At 49.7% G+C, this 26597-nt stretch overlaps 1 protein-coding gene across 7 annotated transcripts in view; it reads right to left on the reverse strand.

Annotated features, from left to right (window-relative positions):
- Nucleotides 1–5963: 5963 nt before the first annotated feature.
- ACVR1 (activin A receptor type 1) overlaps nt 5964–26597 on the reverse strand; it is a 46344-nt gene continuing 25710 nt past the window's right edge. For 4 of the 7 annotated variants that reach the window (XM_086896442.1, XM_086896436.1, XM_086896440.1 and 1 more), the window contains 9 exons: nt 23005–23078; nt 22178–22444; nt 21546–21763; nt 19112–19211; nt 18204–18350; nt 15913–16188; nt 11905–12102; nt 8137–8267; nt 5964–7224 (listed from right to left, as the gene is read on the reverse strand). In XM_086896442.1, coding sequence (XP_086752568.1) covers nt 7090–7224; nt 8137–8267; nt 11905–12102; nt 15913–16188; nt 18204–18350; nt 19112–19211; nt 21546–21763; nt 22178–22444; nt 23005–23056 — 1524 coding nt within the window. In that variant the 5' untranslated portion in view covers nt 23057–23078 and the 3' untranslated portion in view covers nt 5964–7089. Of the gene's footprint in view, nt 7225–8136; nt 8268–11904; nt 12103–15912; nt 16189–18203; nt 18351–19111; nt 19212–21545; nt 21764–22177; nt 22445–23004; nt 23125–26597 lie in introns of all 7 variants that reach the window. The other 3 variants (XM_086896441.1, XM_086896439.1, XM_023931457.2) reach the window with 1 other exon arrangement.

Raw genomic sequence — 26597 nt, forward strand, 5'->3', positions numbered from 1 at the left:
ACAACAAACACTAGCAGAAACCAAAAGAACAGGACAAGGGATGGGAGGGAATAAACCCCACCACATTTTGTGGCTGTTGTCAGACAAATGTGCTCCCCAGTCCAGCTGCTGGCATGGCACAGCTCACAGGGGCACAGAAACAGCCTGTCCTGGCAATTTAAGAGTCGTTGGAAATGGGGAACACCAGATAAAGTTTTGCCAACTGAAGAACTTATAGACCTGGCCAAAAACCAAGAATTTTGGTTTGTAATTTGTTTTGCTCCAAACCAAAGATTTACTGAAATTTTGTACAAGAAAAGCCAAAGGGAACCCACAAACACCCCGACATGGGCGGCAGGTCAGCAGTTATCCCTCCCTCTGCCCTCCACATCAGTGTCCTGGCTACAGAGAGGCCTTGCACTTCCTTAGTCCCACTCTGCTCATCCAGAAATGCCATAAAACCATCCAAAAATTCTGATCAGAATGATATATCCCAGCAAAAGCATTATATTGTTGACTATGGCAATTTGAACAAGAGGTAAAAACATTCCAAAACTGTTCCAAGAAACATTTTCTAATTCTTTAGCCACCCCCTCCCCAGATGCTGCTTCCTGCAGCTCTGAAATGGAGTCAGCAGCCCATAAATCCACTGAAAAGGACACTGAGTTACACTGGGGCCTTTCTGGTGAGGGGGGTAGAAATGGAACTGCTTGGAGTATCTGAGCATCAGCCATAAGAAGTGTCCAAAAAGCAGTTAAAGATATTTCATCAGAGAATGGGTTGGGCTGGAAAGGACCTTAAATCCCACCCAGTGTCACCCCTGCCATGGCAGGGACACCTCCCACTGTCCCAGCTGCTCCAAACCCATCCAGCCTGGCCTGGGACACTGCCAGGGGGATCCAGGGGATTCCTTCTACCTGAGCCCAACCCACCGTGTTTCCAGTGGGAAGTTTCCAGTGGCTCAGTTTGGAATCATCTCCCAGGGAGTGAGAGATTTGCCAGAAACAGCAACAGGGAAACTGAACCATCCACTGGTCATGGCTGGAATGGCCAAAAGCTCCAAGTGGGAAGAAGGGAGAGGGCCAGAGCCCTTTCCCTAAAGGTTTAACATGAATTCAAGATCCTCATAAAACAGAGCAAAAGATACTGAGAACATGGAATTGTGTCGAGTTTCTCATGGAAATTTTTATTTAAAGTGCTTGCAGAGGAGTCACAATTTCAGGTTCTCTCACTTCAGCAAACCATTAGAAACAGCAAAATACCTTTTTTAATTTACTGGTATCAGTGTTCTTTCTCCCAGTGAAGAGGGGCTGTCACGTGTTGTGAATTGCCACAGATGTGTCCCAGGTGAGAGCTGCAGGTGAGGGAGGGAGCAGAGCTCCACAGGGCTCCCACAGCTCACAGCTGTCCTCAGCCCCTGCACTCCAGCCCTGAGTGCAGGCAACAACCAAACCAGCACAACTGCAGGCAGAGGGGGATCGCATCCTCACACCCCAGGCTTTCCAAGAGTGAAAAGAGGTCCGTGCCATGAATCTGAAATATTTCTGAAGCTTGGGAAAAGGATTTTTGGGTGGTGAGAATTGGAGAAAACTGCTGCACAGACCCATGGGGGAGGAGATTGGGGCGATGCAACGTCCTTGACTCCAGCTGGCAGCGCGCTAAGGGTGTCATCATCTTCTAAAATCCAAAGACTAGGAATCCAAACTGACTGTGAGTTTTAATGTCTTTAACCAAAAAATCCCTGGCCTTGCTAGGTATGATTTCCTTCTGGCACAGTTTTTCACAGTTGACACACAGCTTATCTCTGAGCTTGACCAGAAGAACAATACACAGGGATGAGAGGAAGGAATGCATGGCCTTTTCCATGCCATGAAAACCAACAAAAAACACCCAAAAAATCTGGTTTTAAAAATCTCTCCACGATACCCATGGGGAGAAGAAAAATCCAGGTGTTGAAGCTGAACACTGTATCAGCTTTTCATTTTTTTGAGAGGCAATTGACAGCAACCAAGACCTGGACTTGCTGACACTGATGCCAGTATCCGAATGCTGTCATTTTAGTAGTTCAGGGTAGTTTTGTGACAGTAGAAGTGGACAGTCACTGCACTGGAGAAAGTGATCAGTGTCTGGGTGGGGGCTGCAATTAGAGACAAATTACTAATTACTGATGTCAGATAAATCCACCCCAGAGGTTCAGACCCGGGAGTGCAGAGCCCTGAGGAAGGGACGGGAGCGCCAGGGCTGTGCTCTGGGTTCTGACACAGTGCTGGATGTCACACAGGGTGACAGGGGTCTGACACAGGGGTCTGACACAGTGCTGGATGTCACACAGGGTGACAGGGGTCTGACACAGTTCTGGATGTCACACAGGGTGACACAGGACAGCCACTGTGCTGCCAAGGGGGACACTGGGCTGTGCTTCTTTTAAAAAAAACAACCCAACAACTGACACCTCCCGGGTCTGAGCCACTCTGGTGTCCCACAGGCCACCATCACCATGGCCCCAGAGCCCCGAGAGAGGGGCTGGTACGGAGCAGGGTGCTCCAGATCCCGGGAAGGTCCCTCCCACAGCTCCAGCACAGCATCCAGGGGCTGCAGGACAAGGCCATGCCCAGTGAGAAGCTGCAGCTGTGGAGCAGCTCCCAGGCTCTGTTCCTGCAGCCTCTGTCCCCAGGAGGGGCTGGCTGGACAGGAGCTGTGTCCAGCAGCTCTCAGCCCTCCCTGGCAGGCTCTGCCTCTGTCCTGGCACAGCTCGTGGGTCAGGCCCTGAACAGCGCTGGCATTTTTCCTTCCAACCGGGAGATAAAGCCAAGGTGCTATTCCCAGGTGACAACACCTGTCCCAGCACCTCAGGAGCTCGACATTGGATAAAACACTTCCTTTTCCCACACAAACCTTATCTTTAAAATGTGTTCTGAGTTTGACAGTCTCTCTCCATAAATGGAACAGCACCTGGAATGTCTTTGCTTCCCTTCTCCAGTGCCAACCACTGCGCCAAGGCTGAGCATTTTGCACAGCAGATGTTTTACCTCACAGAGAACTGTCCCCATAAAAACAGTTTAATCCAGGTAAATATAATTCTGGAAGGCTTCATATAGATTTTTTGCTTGGTAATTCCAGCCCAGAAGGCCCACAAGGGAAGCTCCAACTGAGGGGGAGGAAGCCTTCAGTGAATTCCCTACAGCAACACTAACTGGAGTGCCCGGCCTCAGGCTGCTCCCAGCAGCTGTCCCTCCCCTTGGAGTGCCACATATTCCTGACCATTAACAAACAAACCTTCTGCTCACAGAAACATGGAATCACAGGATGGCTTGGGCCCATCCCACTCCTGCCATGGGACACCTCCACCATCCCAGGATGCTCCCAGCCCCAGTGTCCAACCTGGCCTTGGACACTTCCAGGGATCCAGGGGCAGCCACAGCCTCTCTAGGCAACAGAGAAGTGCAAACAAAAATCTGAATTTCCTGTACCCCTCAAAATCTGACACTGGAACCTCTGGTTCCATCCTGTAACTGGGATTGTCCCCCCCAGCACCAGGACAGCTGAATCCCACAGGCAGTGCTGCTCACTGGAGCTGTTTTTCCACACTCCCCTCAGCAGGCTCTGATCCCCAGCACGGCACCACTCACTCTGCAGCTCTGTCCCGGCTGCTGCAGCGCAAACCCGCCAGACACATGAATAATTCAGCTCCAGAGGGAACAGTAATGCACACAGCAACACCCTTACTGCAGCAGATTATACATAAGAATTCCAAATCTCTTTAGAAGATTAGGTTTTTGTGGAGGTACTAGAGGAACACTGATTAATGAACACGGTGGAAAAATGGCCTGGGAGACTGGGGTGTTCCCTTCACTTGGAACCTCCCCCCCTGCCCAAGCCCTGACACCTGTGGGAAAAGCAGCAACAAATGTTCTCTGTGACTCTGTTCCAGACACGTGGAAACGAGGTTAAATCACACAGAGAACAGGCAATACCTCCCTGGCTGTCACTGAGTTCTCCCTTCTCCGCTCCAGCTCCCAAGAGGGACCCCAGCTATTCCAGGTAGCTTTGGGCAGCACAGACCTGGACTGCTCTCAGCAGTCATTGCACATCAGGACAGCACAGTGCTGAATGACATCTCCCGAGCCAAGGGATAAGAACTTGCTAAGAAATAACTCCCAGTGATCACTTTCCTCTTCACTTTGATTCACATTTGCCCACAGTGACCCAATTCCAGCACACACTAGCCAACACTTCACAGTTCAGCCAATGCCTGCACCAGTGCTTCAGGAGCCGGGGGTGAAAGTGAAATATGTTTAAAATGAACCCTGTCTGCTTTGCTGTGCAGAAGGCAGTCCTTGGAGCAGCAGCAGTGACCATGACCTCGCCCAGCACACCCAGGAGTGCCCAGGACTCCCAGCACTGACAGACTCTGTTACCCTGCCAGTGGATTTCCTGGATAATCTTCTTTACCTAACACAGGATAAAGAGCATTACTGGGGTGTTCCTCTGGCTTGTGGTTTTATCCTTTAGTCAGTTATCTCCTGTGTGTTCAGAGAAGGGAATGGAGCTGGAGAAGAGGCTGGAGAATTCCTGGGGGAGCTGGGAAGGGGCTCAGCCTGGAGAACAGGAGGCTCAGGGGGCCCCTCTGGCCCTGCACATGTCCCTGCCAGGGGATGGAGAGCGGACTGTGGTGTTCCATCACATCCTGCAGCATCCCAAGCAGCCCCAGCACAGCTGGCAGCCAGCACCCAGTGAAACACACAAAGGGAGCCCTGTGGGGTACCCAGAGCTGTTCCCAGGCTGCAGTCAGTGCTGTTAGAACACAGCCCTCTGCAAAGGATGCTACAGTGAAAGAGCTGAGCAGCCATTGAACAGGATCATCTTCCTAATGCCCAGGGAGATGCTGTGACTCAGTGTGGCAGCATTTGAGGGACGCAGCTCAGCTCCCACCAGCATGGCCAGAGCTGTCACTATCCCTCAGCACATCAGGATGTCTCTCTCCTCCAAGCCCTGCACCAGAAAACACTGGAGAGGTGAAAACTCCAACCAAAAACCTGACCATACACTCCACACTCACCCTGCACTGCCACCTCTGCCTCTGTCCCCTGTCTGTAGTGCCACCTCCTGCCACCCCAGCCTGTCCAGACATCCCTGCCAGCCTCACCCCAAACACCTCCACAAGAGCCTGCCTCACTTCCCACTTGGCTGAAATCCTGCTGGTTGAAATCCAGGTGCCACAGCAGGCACAGGGGACTGCAGAGCTTCAGGCAGTGCCACCATCAGCTCCCAGCAGTGCAGCTCCTCACCTGGCAGCTGCACTTGTCACCAGTGACCTTCCCCTCCCAGCAGCTCCAGTCCAACCCAAATCCACAGCTCACACACACACCCAAATCAAGCAAACCAAAACACCTTCAGGCATTTGAATTCCTGTTACAAACCAAGAGAAAAACTCATTGAATCTGCTTTCCCTGTTTTTTCCCATCCCATGTAAGCTGGTGCCAGCTCAGGCTGCCCTGCAGAGCTCCACCCCAGCTCTCAGCCCCACACCTGGCTCCCGTGGAACGAGGCACTGCACTGGGCTGGAGAGGACAGGGCTGGGAAGGAAAAGTTACAGAGAGGCAGCAGAGCAGAACCTGGTAGATTCTGAAGTCCTGAAGGGAAGCTCAGAGAGGTGTTTTACCCCAGAGAGGAAGCGTGGAGGGGCTGATCACTGCCCAGAGCCTTGGATTGCCTGGGGGAGCCCAAGCCTATGAATAAAGAGCTCTTTCCCAAGGATGAGAGGGCACTGCTGCTCCTGGGCTCCTGCAGGTGGTGTAAGGAAGGGCTCACAGAGGCACAGGACACCCTTTGGTGCCCACAGAGCTCACCCCGTGGGCTGGAGTCATGCCCAAGGAGAGCCCAGCACCTCCCTTTGGAGCCTCAGCACCTGGGAGGGGCACGAGCAGCAGCCCAGGGGGGCACAGCATCACTGACAGGCAGAATACAACTAAAACACTCCCACGTTTGACTTGAAAACATTCTATTTAATTTATACAAATAACTACTAAATAGAAAAAGTAGATTAAAACAAAATAGTTATTTTTCTGGCAGAGTTTAAATGCATATTATATAGCTTAGAAGAAATAAAATGCATTTTCCCCACAGCATTCATGACCTAATATTCTAATTAACTCCTCCGTTGCTTTCCTTTCCCAGATCAGTGAGATGCCAGATGCAAGGTCCTGTGGGAAATGGCTATATATACGTTCCATATTCCAACTGAAAATATGGTACAGACCACACACCTACAAATGTGAAGCACTTAAAATGTGACTATCGAGTTGTAATATGATAATACAGAAAACAATTCATGTTTCAGGTTATATTGTGTTACAAAAACGTCTGTGTAAGAAATCATGAAAGAGGCCACATAAAAATAAGCTTTAACTTTATGCACTTATTTTACAGTTTAAAAAACTGGCAAGTGCACTAGTAATAAATAATTTGCAAGTTTTGGATAAACAAGAAATTCCTAATGTTCAGCATTATTGTAAACATCAGTACACATGTAAAATGCAGCTAAAGTCTGACAGTTACATTTTCAGTTTACCGAATTCTTTTCCTATTCTCAGGCATAGATCAATGCAGGATACAGCCAATCATATTTTTGGCAAGTCATGTCGTTAAAATTAACAGTGACAGTGCAAGTAAGGAATGCAAAGAATTCCTAGTGCAATAAAGAAGAGAAGCACAGGCAATATTGCTGATTAAAATTTACCACTTCCATGTGTTCACCCTGGGAGTGATTAGGAGAATTAAAATAAAAATTTAAAAACAAACTTTTTTTTAAAAAAAAAAAAAAAAAAGAAAAGGGGGAAAAAAAACCAAAAAAGAAGCTGTTCAAAGCCATTGTTTAATGCCCTGATCTTGTCTTAGGATTTCTCTGTCTTCCTTCAGGCCCCCAGCTCAGCCGCAGCACATCCAGCCGAGTCCTCAGCGCTCGCCCAGGTGGGGTCCGGGCAGCCCGGGGTCCCCAGCGCCCCCCAGAACTCCGGGCAGCCCGTGGGGACCAGGGCTGGGGACTGCCTGGCCAGAGCCCTCCAGGCCAGCCAAGTGCCTTCCTGCCGGGACAGCACCACCAGGAGAGGGTCAACAGTCAGCTTTCAGTTTGTCTAAGGAATTGTCAATTTTGGTCAAAGTCTTTTTGATGCGCAGGGCTGTCAGTCTGGCCGAGGGGTTCTGGTACCAGCACTCCTTCATCAGCTTGGCAAGGGATGTCAACGTCTGGGAGAGAACAGAAACCACACAACACGGGGGTCAGCCACAAATAACAAGCCAAGGAAGCCCAGGCTGGGGCCAAGCACTCACACACAGAGGTTTTATTGCCTACTGAATGATCCATTTTCAGAGATTCTGTCTACTTATCAAATACAGAGCTTTCATGTTTGAAAAGCTCCTGAATTCTGATGGCTGGATTAAACCAAGAGCACAACTGGGCTGACTGGAGTCACCAGCTGGTCTGACTTTAAACAATAGAGTGCAGGGGTTTTTTTCTAATTAAGCAAGCACTACACAGAATTTCTCTTCAATGAAACCAACTCCTGCAGACCCATGAAGGCAGCTGAGAAGGTACAGAAGTTCTGCCTGTGATTTCATCATGCCCAGCAATATTTAACTGGCTGGGCTCCCAGCACAGGGCACAGCTCCATTCTCAAACCTCAGAGATGAGCCCTCTGCCCTGCCCAGCCCTGCAGCTTTCAAACTGACTTCCACAGCTCCAGGGGTAAGGACAAAACAGCCAGGCAGCCTGGAGAGACCAGACTGATACTGATGAAGAAAAATAAACTTGAGCATCACTCTTTCAAAAAGAACAAGAGCCCCTGTCTTGTAGGCAGGAGAGCCCAGCATGCTGCTGTGTGTGCTCGTAAGCCACAGAAGCCCTGGACTGGCTTCTCTCCCATCACTTCCCCCTGGAGGGAGAACAGCCAGCAGGAAAAGCAGCTGTAAGACTTTGCTAAGTCATGTTCCCAAAAGGCTGCTCTGTGTCTAGCTCAGACCTGGCAGGGGTCAGACTGCTGCCAGGCCAGGCCAGCCCAGGCCCTGCACAGGTGAGGCACATCGAGATCATCCCCCCAGCAAGCGACAACTGAAAAAGCTTCTGTGAGTGTGTCAAAGCAAGAGCAGCACCACACTGACCGGGTCTGAGAACCATCTGTTGGGAATGTTGGGCCTCTGCTGATCCACACAGACCACTTTCCTCATGTCTTCAAAACTGGGGTCGTTCGGAACCAAGTCATAAAAGGGTGGTTTGTAGTCCTCCACGATACCTGGTGAGACACAAGCAGACATCACTCAGTGACTGAGAGAGTGAGCAGCACTTCAGGGACACAGAGAACACATAACCCACGTAAGAGACAAAAAAATCCTTCAGAACTCAACCCTACTGGGTTGGGTTGTGAGGGACCTTACAGCCCATCTCATTCCACCCCTGCCATGGGCAGAGACACCTTCCACTATCCCAGGTTGCTCCAAAGCCTCATCCAGCCTGGTCTTGAAAGCAACAAGCTGGCCATGTCCTAGGGTTTGGCACTGAAACCAGAGTTTGTGTGTGTGTGTGCTGCCCCAGCCTGTCACCCGCTCACAGAAGGCTGCCAGGCTGGAGCCCTCTGTGCTCCCCAGGACACACGTGCAGCTCTCTGCCTCCTCACTGCACCAGGCTCACAAACCATCTGCAGGGAGCCCAACTTCCTCAGGAAGCAAACTACAAACTGCTGTTCAAAGACAGGCATCTGGGTCAGCAGTGTGGAAAAAACGGAGCTAATGAGGCCCCCTGTGCCCGGCAGGAACATCAAATGGCATCAGCTGGGACCAACTGACTCACATCTGCTGTCCCACAGCCAGACATGAAATCCAGGAGAACCTCTGCTGCCCTGGCTACCCCAAAGCTGAAAAGAGGTTCTCAATCTTTCCCACAGCAGTTAAATTTTAGTTTTCCTGTTCTATTGGAGATGAAGATCAAAGTACCATAGATACTCCTGTGCATACTCTGCAAAAATCTGTAAACCCTGTCTGCAATGATTAGTCAAAAAGAGAAACAGTCCTCAGGAAATTCCAAGTGCCTTGGAGAGCAGTGGGGTAATGTGGAGGGCTGGCTACCCAAGCAAGCTCCCATCAGAAGCAGCAGGCAGCCTGCAGTTTGTTATTCTGACATGGGCACAGACAAATGATGTGTGCTGCGTAAAGCACCCTCCCTCCTGCTCAGAGCAACTCCCAACTGCACTTACCAAACACCACTGCTGAATGTCTGTCCTCTCCCTTCTCCTGCTGAATGTCTGTCCTCTCCCTTCTCCTGCTGAATGCCTGTCCTCTCCCTTCTCCTGCTCACCCCAGAGCCCAGGTTACTGTGAGACCTCACCAACACAGCCCCCTGTGTGCCCTTGCTGCCACGCCTGCCCTGCAGGTAAAGCCAGGGCTCCACACGAGGCCAGCAGCCAAACCCAGCTGTGGCACACAGCTCTGAGCACAGTCCCGGGGCCACGAGGACATTTCAGATGAACTTTGTCACTGCAGAGAGCGCCTGGCTCTAGCTCTCTGCTGTCATGTGCTCTGTCCCAAGCACAGGGCACAGAACTGGCTGCAGCAGAAGACAAAGGAAAGGGTCTGGCCTTTAGTCCAGTAGAGCCTGTGGAGTGCTCTGAGCTGCTGTCCAGCCCCTCAGAGCTGCCAGGGAGCCGCTCACCTCTGTCCCACAGCTCTGAGCCGTGCCACGCTGCCCAGGACACCGGGTCCTTGAGCAGCACACAGCCTGCGCCTCCTGCACGGCTCAGAGGTGACCTGTGGCACCTGCAGCACACCCTGCTGCTCTGCTGGCTTTCTGCTCTCCAATCAGCTCCAATTTACAGGTACTGCAGTGGTGTCTTCACTCCTTGTTACTGCAGACTCCTGGAATGGCCGGACAGGGAAGGGACCTCAGAGCCCATCCAGTTCCACCGTGCCATGGGCAGGGACACCTTCCACTGTCCCAGGCTGCTCCAAGCCCCATCCAGCCTGGCCAGGGACACTGCCAGAGACCCAGGGGCAGCCACAGCTGCTCTGGGCACCCTCTGCCAGGGCCTGCCCATGCTCACAGGGAAGCACTTCTTCCCAATATCCCATCCATCCCTGCCCTCTGGCACTGGGAGCCATTCCCTGGCTCCTGTCCCTCCATCCCTTGTCCCCAGTCCCTCTCCAGCTCTCCTGGAGCCCCTTTAGGCACTAGAAGGCTCTGAGCTCTCCCTGGATCCTTCCCTTCTCCAGGGGAACATTCCCAGTGCTCCCAGCGTGGCTCCAGAGAGGCTCCAGCCCTGGGAGCATGTCCATGGCCCTCAGCTGAGTTTAAGCCCAGCTTGTCCTGTGCATGCACAATGTGTCCTGAGCCTGACACAAAGCACAGCAGCAGCTCCAGCCTCGCCCAGGAGCGCTGATCACACACCAGGGCTCCTCGGGGTGGGAACAGCTTTGAGCTTCAGCTGTTACTGTCACTGAACACCACCACAGCCCTGGGAACAGCCACAACAATTCCAAGGATCCGAGCTGTGAGGGCACCAGGCAATGAACCAAGGGAGCACGTTCCAAGAGCAGGGGACACTCCCCAGGGAACCAGCACTGCTCTGTTTGAAGAGAGGCAAACACAGCTCTGGGGACTGAAATCACACCCTGAAGTACCGAGAAAATGCTGGCTGGCTCCTACTGCAGCACACAGACAACACACAAGTGCTTGTTTGTGCCAAAGGAGTTTCCTATCACATTTTCCTCCTCATAGTAAAAAAGAAAACACCAAGAACCACCGTGTCACCTGGAGGATATCACTGGGTGAGATTAAAAAATAAAAAAATTAAATTATAATAAGTAAATAAAAATTAAGAACTACCAGACGTAGTAGTCGTGGTAGAACAACTTCCAGGTCTCTGTGAGCTGAAGCACTAAAGCACAAGGCACTGGAAGGCTGTCCACGAGCTCAGGAGAGCACAGGGAGCTGATGAGTGCCCCTGGCCCCCCAAGACACCACCACACCCTTGCTCCTGCAGGCTCACTCCCAGTGCCAAAGCAAACAGGGTTATCAGAGTGACCACCTGACCAGCAATGATTCCCACACAGCTCAACACACAGAGGCCAGGGAAGATGTTTACTCCATCCCAGCCAGTGCAAGGGCATGGAATCACTTACAGCAACATCCAGGAGTACAGAGCAACTGGTTCTGTGCCATTAGTATCACCAGCACCTGAAACTTCACTGTCCTGACGTGACCAGTGCACAGACAGATCTGCATCACCTAAGTGTTCCCATGGGGGCACTGAGCTCAGTCACAATCAAATTCCCAGAGCATGCACCTATAAGCAGGCAGGTCTGCAGCCCCGTGAGCTCCACACCAACCTGCTGAAGCTGCCAGCACCATCCATTCTTGCTCAATCAAGAGCAGCTCAGGTGAAGCCTTTGCAAGCTGCAGCAGCAGTACCTGTGTCCAGTACCAGAACTGAACCTGTGCACAGGTCAGTGCTACATTCCAACTCAGTAAAGCAAATGCAATCCTGAATTCTGATACCTTCTGCACTTCCTATACAGTCTCTTTCTGTGCTTTAGGGTTTGTCATGAGAGACAGACACCTACAAATACTCCCTATGGTTCAATGACACAAGGAAGAAGGATAGAGATTTTGTGATCTAAAATTTTAACTTAGCTATTTGGTATGAAATGGGTCTCACCAGGACTTAGAACGAGCAGGGGACTCTCTTCTCTGCCTTAACAGAAATGGCAACAGGATTCAGCCACTGTACCCAACACACCAACAGCTTCCTCAATGTTTCAGGAATCAAACCACTGTGGAGGCCCAGCACGTCCCTGTGCACTTTGCTGGCAGGTGCTTTGCCAAGAACCACCGCTTCCTCAGCCCTCCTAGAGCCAAGGGAAGGAGCCCCAGGCACTCACCATTGCTCACCATGCGCCTGGCCACTTCCCACAGGACCAGCCCAAAGGCCCAGATGTCCACACGCTTGTAGGAGTCAAAGCAGTCTGCCTGGATCGTTTCGTCCAGCACCTCTGGAGCCATGTAGCGCTTGGTGCCCACACGGGGATTGTTCCCCACGTCCAGCTGGTTTGTGCTTTGGGAATGCATAACTGCAAGGCCTGAAGGACAGAAAGAAGAAGCCACTGTTAAATCCCCTTCAACTGCTGCAGCACACGTGTGAAGGGCCTGGGAGCAGCGGCCCTGTCAGATGCTTTCTGAAAGAGAAGGAGCAAGGGCCCGACTGCCCAAAGACCAACGGGGTCAGCTCCAAACTGGCCAGCAAAACCAGCCCTGGGGCCACAGACAGGCCCAGTATCTCCTAAGGGGTTATCATCAAGCATTTTATTGCGCTCTTGCAAAACATTGTCACAAAGTGTTTTGCAGCCACTGGATGTCCCCAGCACTCTGGGCACGGATACACAGAGGCCAAACAGCTGCTGCTCAGAAGAAAACAATTTTACATGGCATTCAGATTTATTTATAGGCCTTTTGGGTAGGTGGATAAACCCGAACAGTGGGGAAGGGAGAAGAAAAACACTGCACAAAGGATACACACAAGTTAAAAAAATAAAGCTGGAAAACAAAAAACACCGTATTTGCAGCAGCTTGAAAAATAAACATCCTCAAGCAGATCTAAGATGAGTCAGACAAAACCACTCTACCTGGTTTCTACTAATTACTAAACATTTAAGCAAAGAACATTATGTGAGGGACTAAATTACTGTAAATTTGGAAACACACAGAGCCCTCATTTGGCCACGGTAAACAGAGAGCACTGCAAATTGAGCAGCAGTGGGTGCATGGCAGAGCCAAGCGACAGAGAGGGTGATGCAAACTCTCCCTAATTTCCTCAACAAATCTTCTAAAAATGACATATACTACTTGCATTTAACAGGAGTTTATTTTAGGTGAACCTTAAAAGGCTTTTTACCTGAGTCCCACAAAAACTAACTTATCACCAGATCATTGATTTGCTTTTCTTTCCAAAGAACAGTCTGTTTCTGTTTACATAACAAAAATTTGGAAAATACTTTTCTATAATTCAAATACACTTCAAGATATTTCAAGCTGATAAAAATATGCTTCTGGCACCTCTAGAAAGATCATAAGATAGAATACTTTGGGTTGGAAGGGACCTTAAAGCTCACCCAGTGCCCCCCTGCCATGGCAGGGACACCTCCCACTGTCCCAGGCTGCTCCAGCCCCAGTGCCCAGCCTGGCCTTGGGCACTGCCAGGGATCCAGGGGCAGCCACAGCTGCTCTGGGCACCTGGGACAGGGCCTCACCTCCCTCACTGTAAAACACTTCTGATATTTAATGTAAATTTACCCTCTTTCAGTTTCAAACCACCTCCCCTTGGCCCATCACAACAAGCACTGTTAAAATGTTTGTCCTCGCCCTTCCTAGGGACACCTTGTGTACCATCTCACAACCCAGACTGGTAAGAAGTCTCCTTCCAGATCCAAGTACTTTTGTCAAATATTGACACACAAACACATACACCTTTATGTACTATTTTAAATGCATATTAGATTATATTATACAGTAAGTATGGTTTATAATTTTTCCTTAAGAAAAGTTTGCAACAGCAAACAAAGGTTAGAAACCACATTTCCTGGCCAGCTCTGGAAACATCAAGACCTCGAAGAACACTTTGATAAAAATGTTTTCTTCATCCAAACTGAGCAAAGCAGATTCCAGAGGCCAACAGGTCAAAGGCTGAGAGCTGAGGGAGGCAAGTCAGCACGCACAGACCGAGGAGGGGCCGTGGGGTCGGGGCAGTGCTGTAACCTGGCTCCCATCTCAGAGGCATCCCAGCACTCTGGGAACAGGGAAGCACATCCTGCTCCACCCCAGGGGCTCCTCTCAAAGCACAGGTAACTGAGGGGCACCCAGAGCGTGGCAGAGCAGCTCCTGCTCTAAGATTCCAGTTCTGAAGAAGGAATTTCTGGTTTGAGAAGGCCCTGTTAGCACACTGCAGCTTTGCCACAGCCCCCGTGCTGTCCCCCAGAGCTGCTCAGCTCAGACCAGCACCAGGTATGTGCTCTGCTTCACAAGGACAAAGGCAGGACCTTTCCCCAGCTGACAGACTGAGCAGGAATGACATCCACTCCTGCACTTTGTCACACAGGAGCACACCTGAGCCAGCTTCTGCTGGTGCTGCAGCTCCTGATCCTGGGGTGCCATGAGCCAGAGCAGCTCCCAGCTCAGATCCAGAGAGGAACACACCAGAGGGTGAAAACAAGACACAGCCTCACAGAAGAAAGGGCATGAATGCATGCCAGAAGCAACAAATTCTTTGGTGAACTTCCCTTACAGAGAAGGAACATGTAAAAAATGTGACAGACATGGCTGAGGTGATCACATACCAAAAAATAGCTATTTAACCATCATAAAAACTAATCAGGAAGTGTCTGCTGCTGTGCTCTCTTGGAAAAATCTCTCAAGCATATGAAACCTCTAGATAAATAGTGTCATAGATTTCACTGTACCAGTGCCGTGCCAGGATGTGCTGCCCCTCCTCAGAGTCAACTACAAATTTATTTAAAAGCCAGTCTCTGACACTTTGTATTTTCAACTTACTGCTCCATTTGTTACCATTCCCACAGCAAATTTCCAGAGGCCCAAGTACGTGGCTCTCACGTTTTCCCTGTCTGTATCTCAAGTCCTTCAGGCACAAGCAACAGAAACTATGCAGTAGAATTCTTATTTTTAGAATTCCCATCTCCTGATACACCTTTTGCCTAGGCAATGGTTCCCCAATCCTGTTCTCACACTATTTTCTCCCTTGTCTGCAGAGAAAAGGAAAGCCAGTTCCTGTCAGACATCCCTCCAAGGTGTGAAGAAGCCACGCTGCTGTGACTGCTCCTCAGCACCCGTGTTCCAAAGCAGGGAACCCAGCTCTGGGCCAGCGAGCACAGGGCTCACACTGCCGGTGGGACAGCACACTGCTCAGGAGCTGAGACTACCCACGGCACCCTCCGGGATCCCGAACTGGAGTCAAATCCCAGGAAAAACGGGAAAAACGGGAAAAGGCCCCAAAACCGACCCTGGGCTGCAGCGCCACCTGGGGGCCACTGCGGGGAACAGCAGCGACAGCGCGAGGCGCTCCGGGCGCTGGGACAGACTGACAGACAGACAGACTGACCGACCAAAGGGGTCACTCTGGGACAGACAGACAGACTGACCGACCAAAGGGGTCACTCTGGGACAGACTGACAGACAGACAGACTGACCGACCAAAGGGGTCACTCTGGGACAGACGGACAGACAGACAGACAGACCGACCAAAGGGGTCACTCTGGGACAGACTGACAGACAGACAGACTGACCGACCAAAGGGGTCACTCTGGGACAGACAGACAGACTGACCGACCAAAGGGGTCACTCTGGGACAGACAGACAGACAGACAGACTGACCGACCAAAGGGGTCACTCTGGGACAGACTGACAGACAGACAGACTGACTGACCAAAGGGGTCACTCTGGGACAGACTGACAGACAGACAGACTGACCGACCAAAGGGGTCACTCTGGGACAGACTGACAGACAGACAGACTGACCGACCAAAGGGGTCACTCTGGGACAGACGGACAGACTGACCGACCAAAGGGGTCACTCTGGGACAGACGGACAGACACACTGCCCAAAGGGGTCACTCTGGGATCTTGCCCAGGATCGCTCCAGATCTGACAGGATCGCTCCAGATCTCAGACAGGATCACTCGGGATCTCACCCAGGATCACTCGGGATCTCACCCAGGATCACTCGGGATCTCACCCAGGATCACTCGGGATCTCTCCCAGGATCACTCCGGGATCTCTCCCAGGGTCATTCCAGCCTCACAGACACCCCAGCCCAGGGCTCCCCCACACTCCTGTGGCCGCAGCACCCCCCTCACTCCCCGCAGGAGCGGGGCTGCACTCACCCAGGTCGGCGATGCAGCACTGCCCGTTCTTCTTGACGAGGATGTTCTTGCTCTTGAGGTCGCGGTGGGAGATGGCCGGCTTGCCCTGCGTGCCGAAGATCTCGATGTGCAGGTGCGCCAGGCCGCTGGCGATGGACAGCACGATGCGCAGGCAGCTCACCGTGTCCAGCGTGGTCAGCTGCAGGTAGTCGTACAGAGAGCCCATCTCGTGGTAGTGCGTGATCAGCCACAGCTGCGTGCTGGAGTTCCTGGAAGTCATGTCAGATGCAATAAAACCTAGAGGGAGAGGAAGGAGGAGAAACAAGAACGTGAACTGACGGAGCTCCTCCAAGACTCCAGGAGAGCAGCTCAGTCAGAGCAGGGTGCTGACAGTGCCAAGGCTGTGGGTTCGACCCACACAGGACATGCACTCAGGAGCTGGACTTGATCCTTGTGGGTCCTTCAGCTCTGGATACTCTGACATAAGGTGAATCAGTCCTGCTGGCCCTTCTTGCAATGTAGGTAAACAACTTGTTTAATTACAACTACACTGCAGATACTGCTGTGATGGAAACAAAGCCAACAAGTGCTGGAACTCTAACTCACATCTATTCACAAGAACCCATCTATATATTTGTCAGTCACACCAAAAAAATACTTGTTAGGGCCACACACTTTAAAAATATTTTTCCTTCTTTTTGAAGGAAAGGAGGTGGGGAAGTTCCCAGTCAAACAGAAAGACCCCAAGTCTGTAGCACATTGGCTGCTGCCCACTTGAGAGGGTCACACTGGAAAGCAGAAACACCTCAACATCAAGCCGTGAACAACCATTTCCATTTTTAGAGCCCACAGGCAGCCAGTGCAGGCTGCTGAGAAAGGGTTAAATGTGTAGCCCAACCACAACGATCTTCCCCAAAGAAACAGAGAAAATTTTCTGTTCAAAACTCATGAACCTCAAGAACTGTCTTCAAAAATGTCATATCTTAAAACTGGACTCCAAATTCAGGGGAAGGAAGGAATTCACCTCTGCACATATGACCACCACAGCTTTAGCTGGGAACAAGTTTTATTCCCAAGTCCAAGGAACAAATCACATTTATGAAAAGTTCACATACATTTGTCAGAAAGAACACCCACTGCTTTCTCTCTAAAGTCAGACTTGTGCAGAATGTGACATTTCTATAATCTGTGATATTGTTTAATATTGCATCTAAAAGAAGCCTCTAAAATAGCCAAGAAATTTGACAGTTATCAGGAAAGACTAAACACAGGCAGAGCACCAAGGGAAATATGCAATGCAATTTCAGCCAAGTCATTTGCTCTCTTGGGAAGTTCAGTAATGCACATTTCAGGAGGCCACCAAATTATTTTTGTAGTAACAAAGGAACTGCTTCAGGAAACACACAAATATCTAGCAGGATGAGCTAGAGTCAGGTAACATTCTCTGACAGGAAGCAGGAATAAGGAGCTGAAGGAAAACCGTTTGAAGCCAGATTTTGGGTGAGGCAGTGTCAGCACTCAGAAAATGTGCTGCTGCTTTATTTGCAGAGGTGGCACACCAGTGACAGAAGGGCATGTCTATTAGGAGTCAAAGGGCTGATTAAACCTCAGACATGGCCCAACACAAGCAAACCACCCTCCCAGTTCTCAGAACCAAGCACATAAGGTATGAGTGATGAGCAAGGTTCATTTACTTTCCTATTTACAGGGAAAAAAGATACATCATGCAGCTACAGCTGAAGTTTAAACACCAGAAGAGCTTACTCTCTCCCTGAGCAGAACAGTTAAACAGAAGAGAATACTGGATTCATATTACACTTTACTTAGCCATAAGGAAAAGTATTCAAATCCCTAAATCTCATTATAAATTCCCCCCCACCTTTTCTCCCTCCATTTCTGCAGGGAAACTGAGATTATAGCCCAACACAGATCCACCAGAGCTTCCCCTGCCACTCAGTGCAGGCTCTGCAATGAGAGCTGCAAGAGCCAGTCCCTTCCACAGGGGTCTGTGGCACCTCCACTGTTTTCTGTGTGCCGAGCTGCCACCACCAGATTGCTCTGGTTGATTAACTGCTTCCTGCTGCAATACTGCAGAGCAAGGAGTCACAGATGCTGTGACACATTCCCCATTGGAGACTCAGTCCCTCCTGAAGTCTCTCCCTGAAAACTTCTCTTCAGCTCTTTATCACAACACTAGAACCTAGAGCCTGTGAGCTGCCTGGTGAGTGTGCAGTGCTCCACAGGTGACCTGTCCAGGTAACTCACCTTTACACCAGACACACCAGGACACAGAATGTGCTTGTCCTACTCACCTAAAATATTCTCGTGCCGCAGCAGTACAGTGTTGTACAGCTCAGTTTCCCTGAACCAGGACTTTTCATCCCTAGAAGAGAAGATCTTCACAGCAACATTCTCTCCTTGCCACTGACCCCTCCAAACTTCTCCATAACGGCCCTTTCCTGGTGGGGGAGAAAACACAGGAGAAGCTGTCAACTAACAAACAGCCTTCAGCAGGCAGAACTCACCTGTCAAGAAACAAATATCACAGCAGGTGGTCTGATCACCCCTGCCTGCACCTCTCATCACTGGAGTCACACTGTGCTCCAGCATCCCTCATTTCCCCCGTTTGCTCTGAGTGCAAGCCCTGCGAGTGCCCTGCACACCAGTGCAGGACAGAGCTTCAGCTGGGAGGTGTCACCATTCAGCCACCAGCAATCAAAGTGCTTTTTCAGCTGAAGTGACTTAGGCAGCACATGGCAAGGGCAGTGTGCACAACACAAAGCTGTGAGTTCTGCAGTGAGGAGGACAGGAAGGACATGTAATGCTGGGGATACAGCCTTTACATTTCTATTCCACCACCAGCCCTTGCAGAAACACAAAATGATGATTTAAAGAAAGCATAAACCCAAATCCATCCACAAACAACAAAACGATTTTAAAAACCACCAACCCCACCAAAACCAAGCCCTGTCCTGTGGAGATCAGGACACACAGTGTGCAAGCCAAGCTTTTTACCCCAATAGCTTCCTCACCTCTTCAGTGCCTGCACACCATCCTGGCTCAATGTCAATGCCTCCAGGTATCTTTGACCCAAATACTTCCTAAACTCAAACTTAACACTACTCAATTAATAATGAAAATATGCTGAAGAAAAATTTAATTAATCCTTAAAATTAACACTTAAGCCCTACAAAAGAATAAACACCCAGAAGACACTGACCTACACACTCCACAAGAGTGATCTGGCGAGCCACCGTTCTTTGCACCAAGAAAGGAAGTCCAGAGCCACTTCCAGATGTGCAGGAATGGTCCAACAAATCCTGTTCAGAAGGAACAGCAGAAGTTCAGAACCCATGAGAAACCCCCTTTTTCCCTGTTTGCATGCACAAAGGACAGGTCACATTAAAGCTGGGGGGATGTCTGTGGCTCTGGGGGTGTCACTTGGTCACTCGGGAGCATTTGTTTGGTAAGTCATTATTTGTTTAGTGAGTGCAATAAACATATGACAATAGATGTCTGTGCACTGGAAGCCCACTCCTGGCCTAGCAGCTGCCCTCTGTCATGAGATTCCACCCTTTTTCAGTGCTTCACTCCTCTTTTACTTACCTTACATCCTCTCACTTCTGTTTCTGATACTGATTCAAGCTTGGTGCAGGTATTTAAAACCAAAACCAGTTTTCAAATAAACCAGGTGAGGGGATTTACCAGCATCACCTACACAAGATTTGTCATTGATACTCCAGAAAAACTTCTGTAACAAATGTTTCTTAAAAGCTTTATCAGTTTCTGATACTTTTAGTGCATAGAAAGCAGACTTTGAGCTAGAAGCTTATAATAAACATGAGTAAGATCCTGATTGAACGTTAAAACCCCATTAGCCTTATAAAATGCTAATGCCCAGCTACTTTTACAGCCAGGAGTTTTGTGTTAGTTCAAAGCATTAACAACTATTATCAGACTCTTTCTTTACAAAGGAAAATAGGATAAAAAAGCCTAAGTGTAATCAAACTATTATTTCCAGAAAACCACATTGCTGCCCTTGAACCAGATATCCATGAAGTCTCATTTCCTCTAACAACCTCTTAACCAGTGCCCAAAAAAAAGATAATCTAGGAGTGACAGAGACTAACTTACATTTTAACATGAACTGAAGGTCCATTTTCCTTCATGCTTGCATCAGAGACAAAACAAAAGCAACAAAAACAAAAAACCAGCCCCAAACTTATCTACAGCAACTGTAAAAACAAGATTTGAAGAGGCCAGAGCTCCTTCCATGCCCACTAAGCAGCTTAGGGCTTTAAGCACTTGCTACACTGCAGAGACTAATCCTAAATGTAAACTTACCTAATATGTGACAAAACCAGTGGCTTAAAACACAATGGAGAAGAAAACCAGGAATCTAGAAGACTTTCTGCTTAGATGAACATTTAGGCACAGGAACTCCCAATGACATTTTGTGCATCAGCCACACTGGGAGGCAGAGCAGCAGGGCTGGCTGCTCCACCAGACCAAGCCCTCAGCTCCCAGCTCCTCCCAGCTCTTTGAAACAGCATTTTGATCTACTCTTCGCAGGTTTTATCACCATTTCCAAGTAACATTAAATAACTAGAAGTACAAAAGGTCTGCAAATGGCTTGAGATGATCCTACACAGGTAACACAGAAGAAGTCAGTGTTTAAGGATGGATCACCAGTTGCACACATGCCTGGGCCATGGTGGATACATCAAGACTGGCTGTTTTAAACCAGTAACATGGACTCGAGCTTTGTGTGCTGATTAAAGAGAGCCAGAGGCATTACAAACAAAGGAAATAAAAAAATTAATTAACAGACACGGGGCCTTCTTCAACCCTACAGTGAAAGCCCGTTATGGTGGGACAGCACAAAAATAGCAAATGTTTTCCAGCCTCTTAATGTTGGGGACATTTTATCTCAGCAATGCAAGGAGAAGAAAACTCTGCACTGCTTCAGAAACAACCACTCCATCTGAAGCTTTACTTGCCCTGCTCAGATAAAGTGAGGGACAGCTGCTGGGGCTTTTGTGCTCTGGCCTCAGGGAGGGGGAAGGGACAGGCACCCTGCAGAAAAGAACACTTCTCAGCTCATTACATTGTCCAGAGACAGCATGAGCAAGAGCATAATTTGAATACTGCGCTTTGAGTAAGCACTGAACATTTCTTACAACTCCCACTGCTCCTCCATCAGCAAAATGTCACTGATATCCCAGTCATCCCAGTCCTGCTACCGAGATCATGGCAGGTTTCAAACACCAGAATTATCTGTATTTTCTTTCTCACCTAGCATCACGTCTTTTCCAACCCTTCAGGCTGTTGCATACCAAACATGCAGCACAGTTCTTCACCTCTCCCATTACATCAGGCCACCCAACACTCAGGCACACTCTGTTTTGATGTGCTGACATTGTTTCCAGGAACACAAACAGTTTAGAGCAATTCTCCAGGTCAAAGGACCTACACTTGCCAAACCCATCTTTTGGTTAAAATTCATTCATACTACAGTTTTGGGGGCACAGGAAGGGCACACTCAAGTCCTGAGGCCAAGTGACACCCCTGGCAGCAAAACATGCTGTCAGTGATGTGGCCACAGGGAAGGAAGAGAGGGAAACTCACACCCTGCACACAGGGAGGTCACTTACTGCCAACGTGCTGTCCCCCACGTTGGAGGCAATGAGGCCCTCGATTGTGCCATACTCTGCATCCCGAGAATTGAGCCTCTCCATGTGGTTTTTCTGTATTCTCCGTATGATCAGCACAGCTACTGCAGAAAAAACTATCAACACTACCACAGGAGCCAGGATAACGATGATTAATGTTTCCATGCTGTAACCTGCAGATTCTCCTTGAAAGGTTTGCCCTTGGAAAAGAGAGGGGAAGGGGAAAAGTGGGAAAAGAAAGAGAAAAAAATAAATTTGCAGATTCCCAGAGGAAGTCTTTAACCTCATTAAGAGTGACAGCAACCCCTCCCTCAGTAGCCACCCAGTGTGATAGAGAGGCTGTGCCACAGGCAGGTGTGAGCACACCTGCACCGAGCCACTTCTCACAGGCAGCACCTCCATCCTGACCCCAAGCACACGCTGCAAGCGCCTCACTGGCCCAGCCAGGCATCAGAGCTGTGCCAGCAGGCCCCAGCTGGGGCCAGGGCACAAAGGGCACCCTGGGCCCATCACACCCTTCCTTCAGCCAGCACTGGAGCCATCTCTCTCCCAGCACAGCAGATCAAAGCCAACCCCCTTCTCTTTCTCCAAATGCAGGCGAGTTAAGCTCTCACCTTTGGCAGAGGGCAGCTGTGCAGTGATGTTCATGTTGCACAGGTGTCCCTGGCAGCACTCCACGGCCTGGCTGGGGGATGGAGGTGTTTTGCACGTCATTTTCCGTTGCTCATAGACCTGGAAGCAGCCTTTCTGGTAAACTTTGGCTCCATCATTAATGCTCAGGGACGCAAAGCAGCGCTGGCCTTGGCAGCGATCCCCATTCCCACAGGACGTGCCTTCACACACACATTCGTAGGGGACCATCTTCAGCTTCCGTTCATCATCTGCAAAAGGGAAGAGCCCAGGAGGAAACATCATCCTGCTCTTAATAGCTTCAGTTAGAGGTAACAAAATCACAAGACAATAAAACCTGTTTAAGGAATGTGATATTGTTTTCAGCTAGTGCTGAAGAACCGCTAAGATGCCGTAACAATTCTAATTCAGCTATTTCAGCATGACAAAGATATGCCACAGCAGACACAGAGACACAACCTCACTCAAGTCAAAATTTAAGCCTGAAAAATTTAAAATTTAAAAATTTTACTCCCACAAAGCCTTTGTTCAATGTTTTCCAAAGGCTGTTTGCAAAGTAGGGAGTGCACATCTCATCAAACATCCAAGAGATCTTCAATTGAACCATTCCTGCCTTTCCATAGCAGTGGAAATACCAGTCCCCTTTTTCTGAGGCAAACCTTCAACACACTGCATGTCAGAAAAGCTTCACGGGCACACAGCTGAGTAAAGCAGCTCCAGAAGTCACTTTCCAAACCCAGAGCCCTCCCTGGGGCAGTGGTGGAGGAGGTACCGAGCACCCGTGAGGAAAGTGACCCCACACAACACTCACCTTGCCAGCTCGGAGATGGGAACGCCATCACCATCAGCACAGGGAGAATCATAACTCCATCAACCACCCTGGAGCTGCAGAAAGGAGAGACACAGGAGCTCTGTATGCTTCCACTGCTGTCTAAAAACACAACCACCCCAAAAACAGCATTTAGCAATGTCTTTCATCACACAAAACACAAGAGTTGACTGATCTCCTTTTTAACTCTGTCTTGTTTCCTAAATAATTTCCTTCACTGATAAAGTCCATGCATTTACTGCAACATCTTTTTAGATTCACAGAGACATCACATGCAACCACCATGTAGATACAGAAGCTTGTAGTAGGGAAATATGAACCCTCCCAGTACCAAGCAGGAATGTAATGAAGATGATACATTCTTTGAACCAGTTATTAAAAAGTCAGATTATTGTGAACTGAGGAGGTGGTCTGTAAAACTGTATTATCTGGACTCTGATGGGAAACAGAAAAATCTCAGAATAACTTCCATTAACCAGCAATCTTGCTGGATGGCAAGAAAAAGGATCAAGATGTATTTAAGGAAGGTGCTGCTCTCTGAAGAGTAATTTCCCAGTTTAAGTTGCTTCTCTAAGGATTTTCCTTTCAATGGCCCAAGTCCATTTTCCTGCTGCTGAAGACAGGTTACTCTATTCCTTGTGCCATGGTTCAGGCTGATTCCAGCATAAAGCAGAGGCACATGTTCCCTCTAAAACAGGAAATACAGGAGTGAATTTGCCTTTGTATTTCCAGTCTTTGCCATGATACTTGTCTTTACAAGAAAATGACAGACCACTCTTTACTTCACTTTTTACTGTGAATCAAGGCTTTTGAGAAGAAACTTTTCTGCAGTTTCTTAGGATTTAACCCAGCAGACAAGGGCTGGACTCAGAATGGTTCATCTGTCCTGTGCTGGTCAGCTCCTACAGAGAACCTCTCTGGCCCAGTCACATGGAACAAAATTCCAGTCAAAAGCAGCAGCAAGTAGTAGGTGCAGACCCAAGCTCTCCTTGACAAGCCACTGAGCTATTACCATGCTCCTTATGTGCAGGTATTTGTCTTCATTTTTCAGATTTAATTCTAATTGAAGCAGATGAAAATTGAAAATAAATCTGATACTGCTATTTTCCTTCAGATCTCTTCTGTCGTGCCTTTTCAAATCATTAGCACTTCTTAAGTGCTCAGTGATGAAAGCCAAGCCATTACTTCTGTATTTATTTCTTAACATGGATTTGTTTACAGTAATTGATTTGCCATCAGTTAAAAAGATCATCAATTTCTGACCCAAGTATTCAGTTTTTGCTTCCACAGACAGGCTGGGGCAGCGCTGGCCAGCTCACCTCCCAGAAGAACACTCTTCCTTCCAAAGACCCATTCCCCAAGGACACTTCCCTCACCTGTCTGGTGAGGTACACCCCAAGGTACTTAACCTGGGATTTAACCTTCAGCAGTCATGCTGGCAACATGATCTAACCGAGGGAAACAGCATGAGCAGGGAGCAACCCATAGAGGAAGTTTAAAGCAGAGGAGAGCTATCCCAAGGAACCATCAGTGGCCTAATTCTCCAGAGCAGCTCAAAGGTGCCCTGCTCCCAATGCAGGGTGGTGTCAGGATCCCCAGGCCCTGCACACTGCTCACCTGGAGCAGCCCTGGCTGTTCCCTGTTCACCTGGAGCAGCCCTGGCCGTTCCCTGCTCACCTGGAGCACCCCTGGCTGTTCCCTGCTCACCCTGAGCAGCCCTGGCTGTTCCCTGCTCACCTGGAGCAGCCCTGGCCGTTCCCTGCTCACCTGGAGCACCCCTGGCTGTTCCCTGCTCACCCGGAGCAGCCCTGGCCGTTCCCTGCTCACCCGGAGCAGCCCTGGCCGTTCCCTGCTCACCTGGAGCAGCCCTGGCTGTTCCCTGCTCACCCCACAAGTGCAGCCAAAGGCGGCTCCTGGGCCCTGCCCTGCTCTGCTCCACACATCGGCAGTTCCAAGACCCGAAGCCACCCCAGGGGCTGCACGGACGGGAGCAGGGGAGGGCTCCAGGGGATCCTGGCAGGGACAGCTCCCCCAGAAGAGCCCTTTGGACAGCAGGGACATCCAGCTCAAGGAAAAGGCGCTCTAAGAAGACAAAAACTGAGTTTAACACTGCTGGGCAGGTTCAGAGGTTAACCAGCAGGCACAGCCAGCTCTCCACAGGTAACAGGACTGCAGCCTGTGGGCCCAGTTAAAATCAGCATGGGCTGTTTCGTGCTGGTGGGAGCTGTCCCACCTCTGCAGCACGTGGGGCAGCCCTGAGAGCCTGGTGCCACAACCCCTCTCACCAGGGCAGCCCCCTTGGCCGTGCAGCCCCATCCAGGCTGGGAGAGCAGGAGTTTCCCTGGATGGGGAGCACCGCAGGGCCCTGCACGAGCCCCGCAAAGGGACTGAGCACACGGGCCGGGACTGCCTACAGCACGGCACGGAGCACACGGGAAACACACACCGCTCCAAACTGCCAGCTGCGTCTACTTACCTGCTGTGCCTTCTCAGGCACTTTCTTTGAGTTCCCAAGAACAAAGAAACAAACATACACAAGTATATTTGCACATACAAGCCCCTGCCCAGCATTTGTCAGGGGGAGGATTAGGATGGAAATCAGTCCCACATCCCCAAAGAGGCAAACACACCATGCTGGACTTTTAACAGGTTTTATGCATTTCACAGCATGGATGGTCCTCCCAAGGAAAAATGCCCAATACTTCAATTTAAACCCTGCTTCTATGAAGCTGTTCTTGTGGCTAATCATTTTCCCAAAAGCCTCAAGGAGTTTCTCATGTGCCTTTGCTGAGAAGAGCTCTGCCACGCTCCCCATGTCCTCACCACCAAAGCAAAGCCTGCACCACGTCTGTGCAGCCCAGGACACTCTGGGGCTTCTGGCAGGGGGCTCACAGCCCTCGGCACGGCCCAGCCACACCACTGGCTCGGCTGTGGTGGGAGACTGGAGAAGGGAAGGAGCTGGGAGGGAGACTCTGACCTTTACAAGAAAATCATTTTCCCTCAAAAATTATTTGAGAGCATGAGTTCAAAGGTGTTGTTCCCGCTTTAAAACACATTACTTTTTCAAAGCAATTCATGCACATACATAAGCACCAAAGTCTGGTTCTAGTGACACCAACAAGCACACCCTGTCCAGTTACTGCTTGTTTAGAGAGAAAGAAAATATACATTTTAATGGAAAGAACAAAACATTCTTTAATAAACCCCCACAGCAAATTGCTATGGATTTAACGATCCATGAGATATCCAGTTACTATCTGGATTCTGAATTCACAAGAACTTTGTTCCCAAGGGAAGAGTTGGGATTTAACCCAGATAAATACAGAGGAATTAACGTGCAACCAGCAAAAATAAAGGTTTGTTCCTTTCTAACCAGCAGGATCTTTGCCGTTTGACTGGAGCTGCAGACCATGCCCCATGGAACTGCAGCACAGCAGCAAGAGCCACTAGAGGGCATTGGGAACATGGGCAGGGATCCCAGCGCTCGGGATTGGGGATCCAGGATCCCAGCGCTCGGGATCAGGGATCCAGGATCCCAGCGCTCGGGATCGGGGATCCAGGATCCCAGCGCTCGG

The sequence above is a fragment of the Cyanistes caeruleus genome, chromosome 7, assembly GCF_971803275.1.
Source record: "Cyanistes caeruleus chromosome 7, bCyaCae1.hap1.1, whole genome shotgun sequence".
NCBI lineage: Eukaryota > Metazoa > Chordata > Aves > Passeriformes > Paridae > Cyanistes > Cyanistes caeruleus.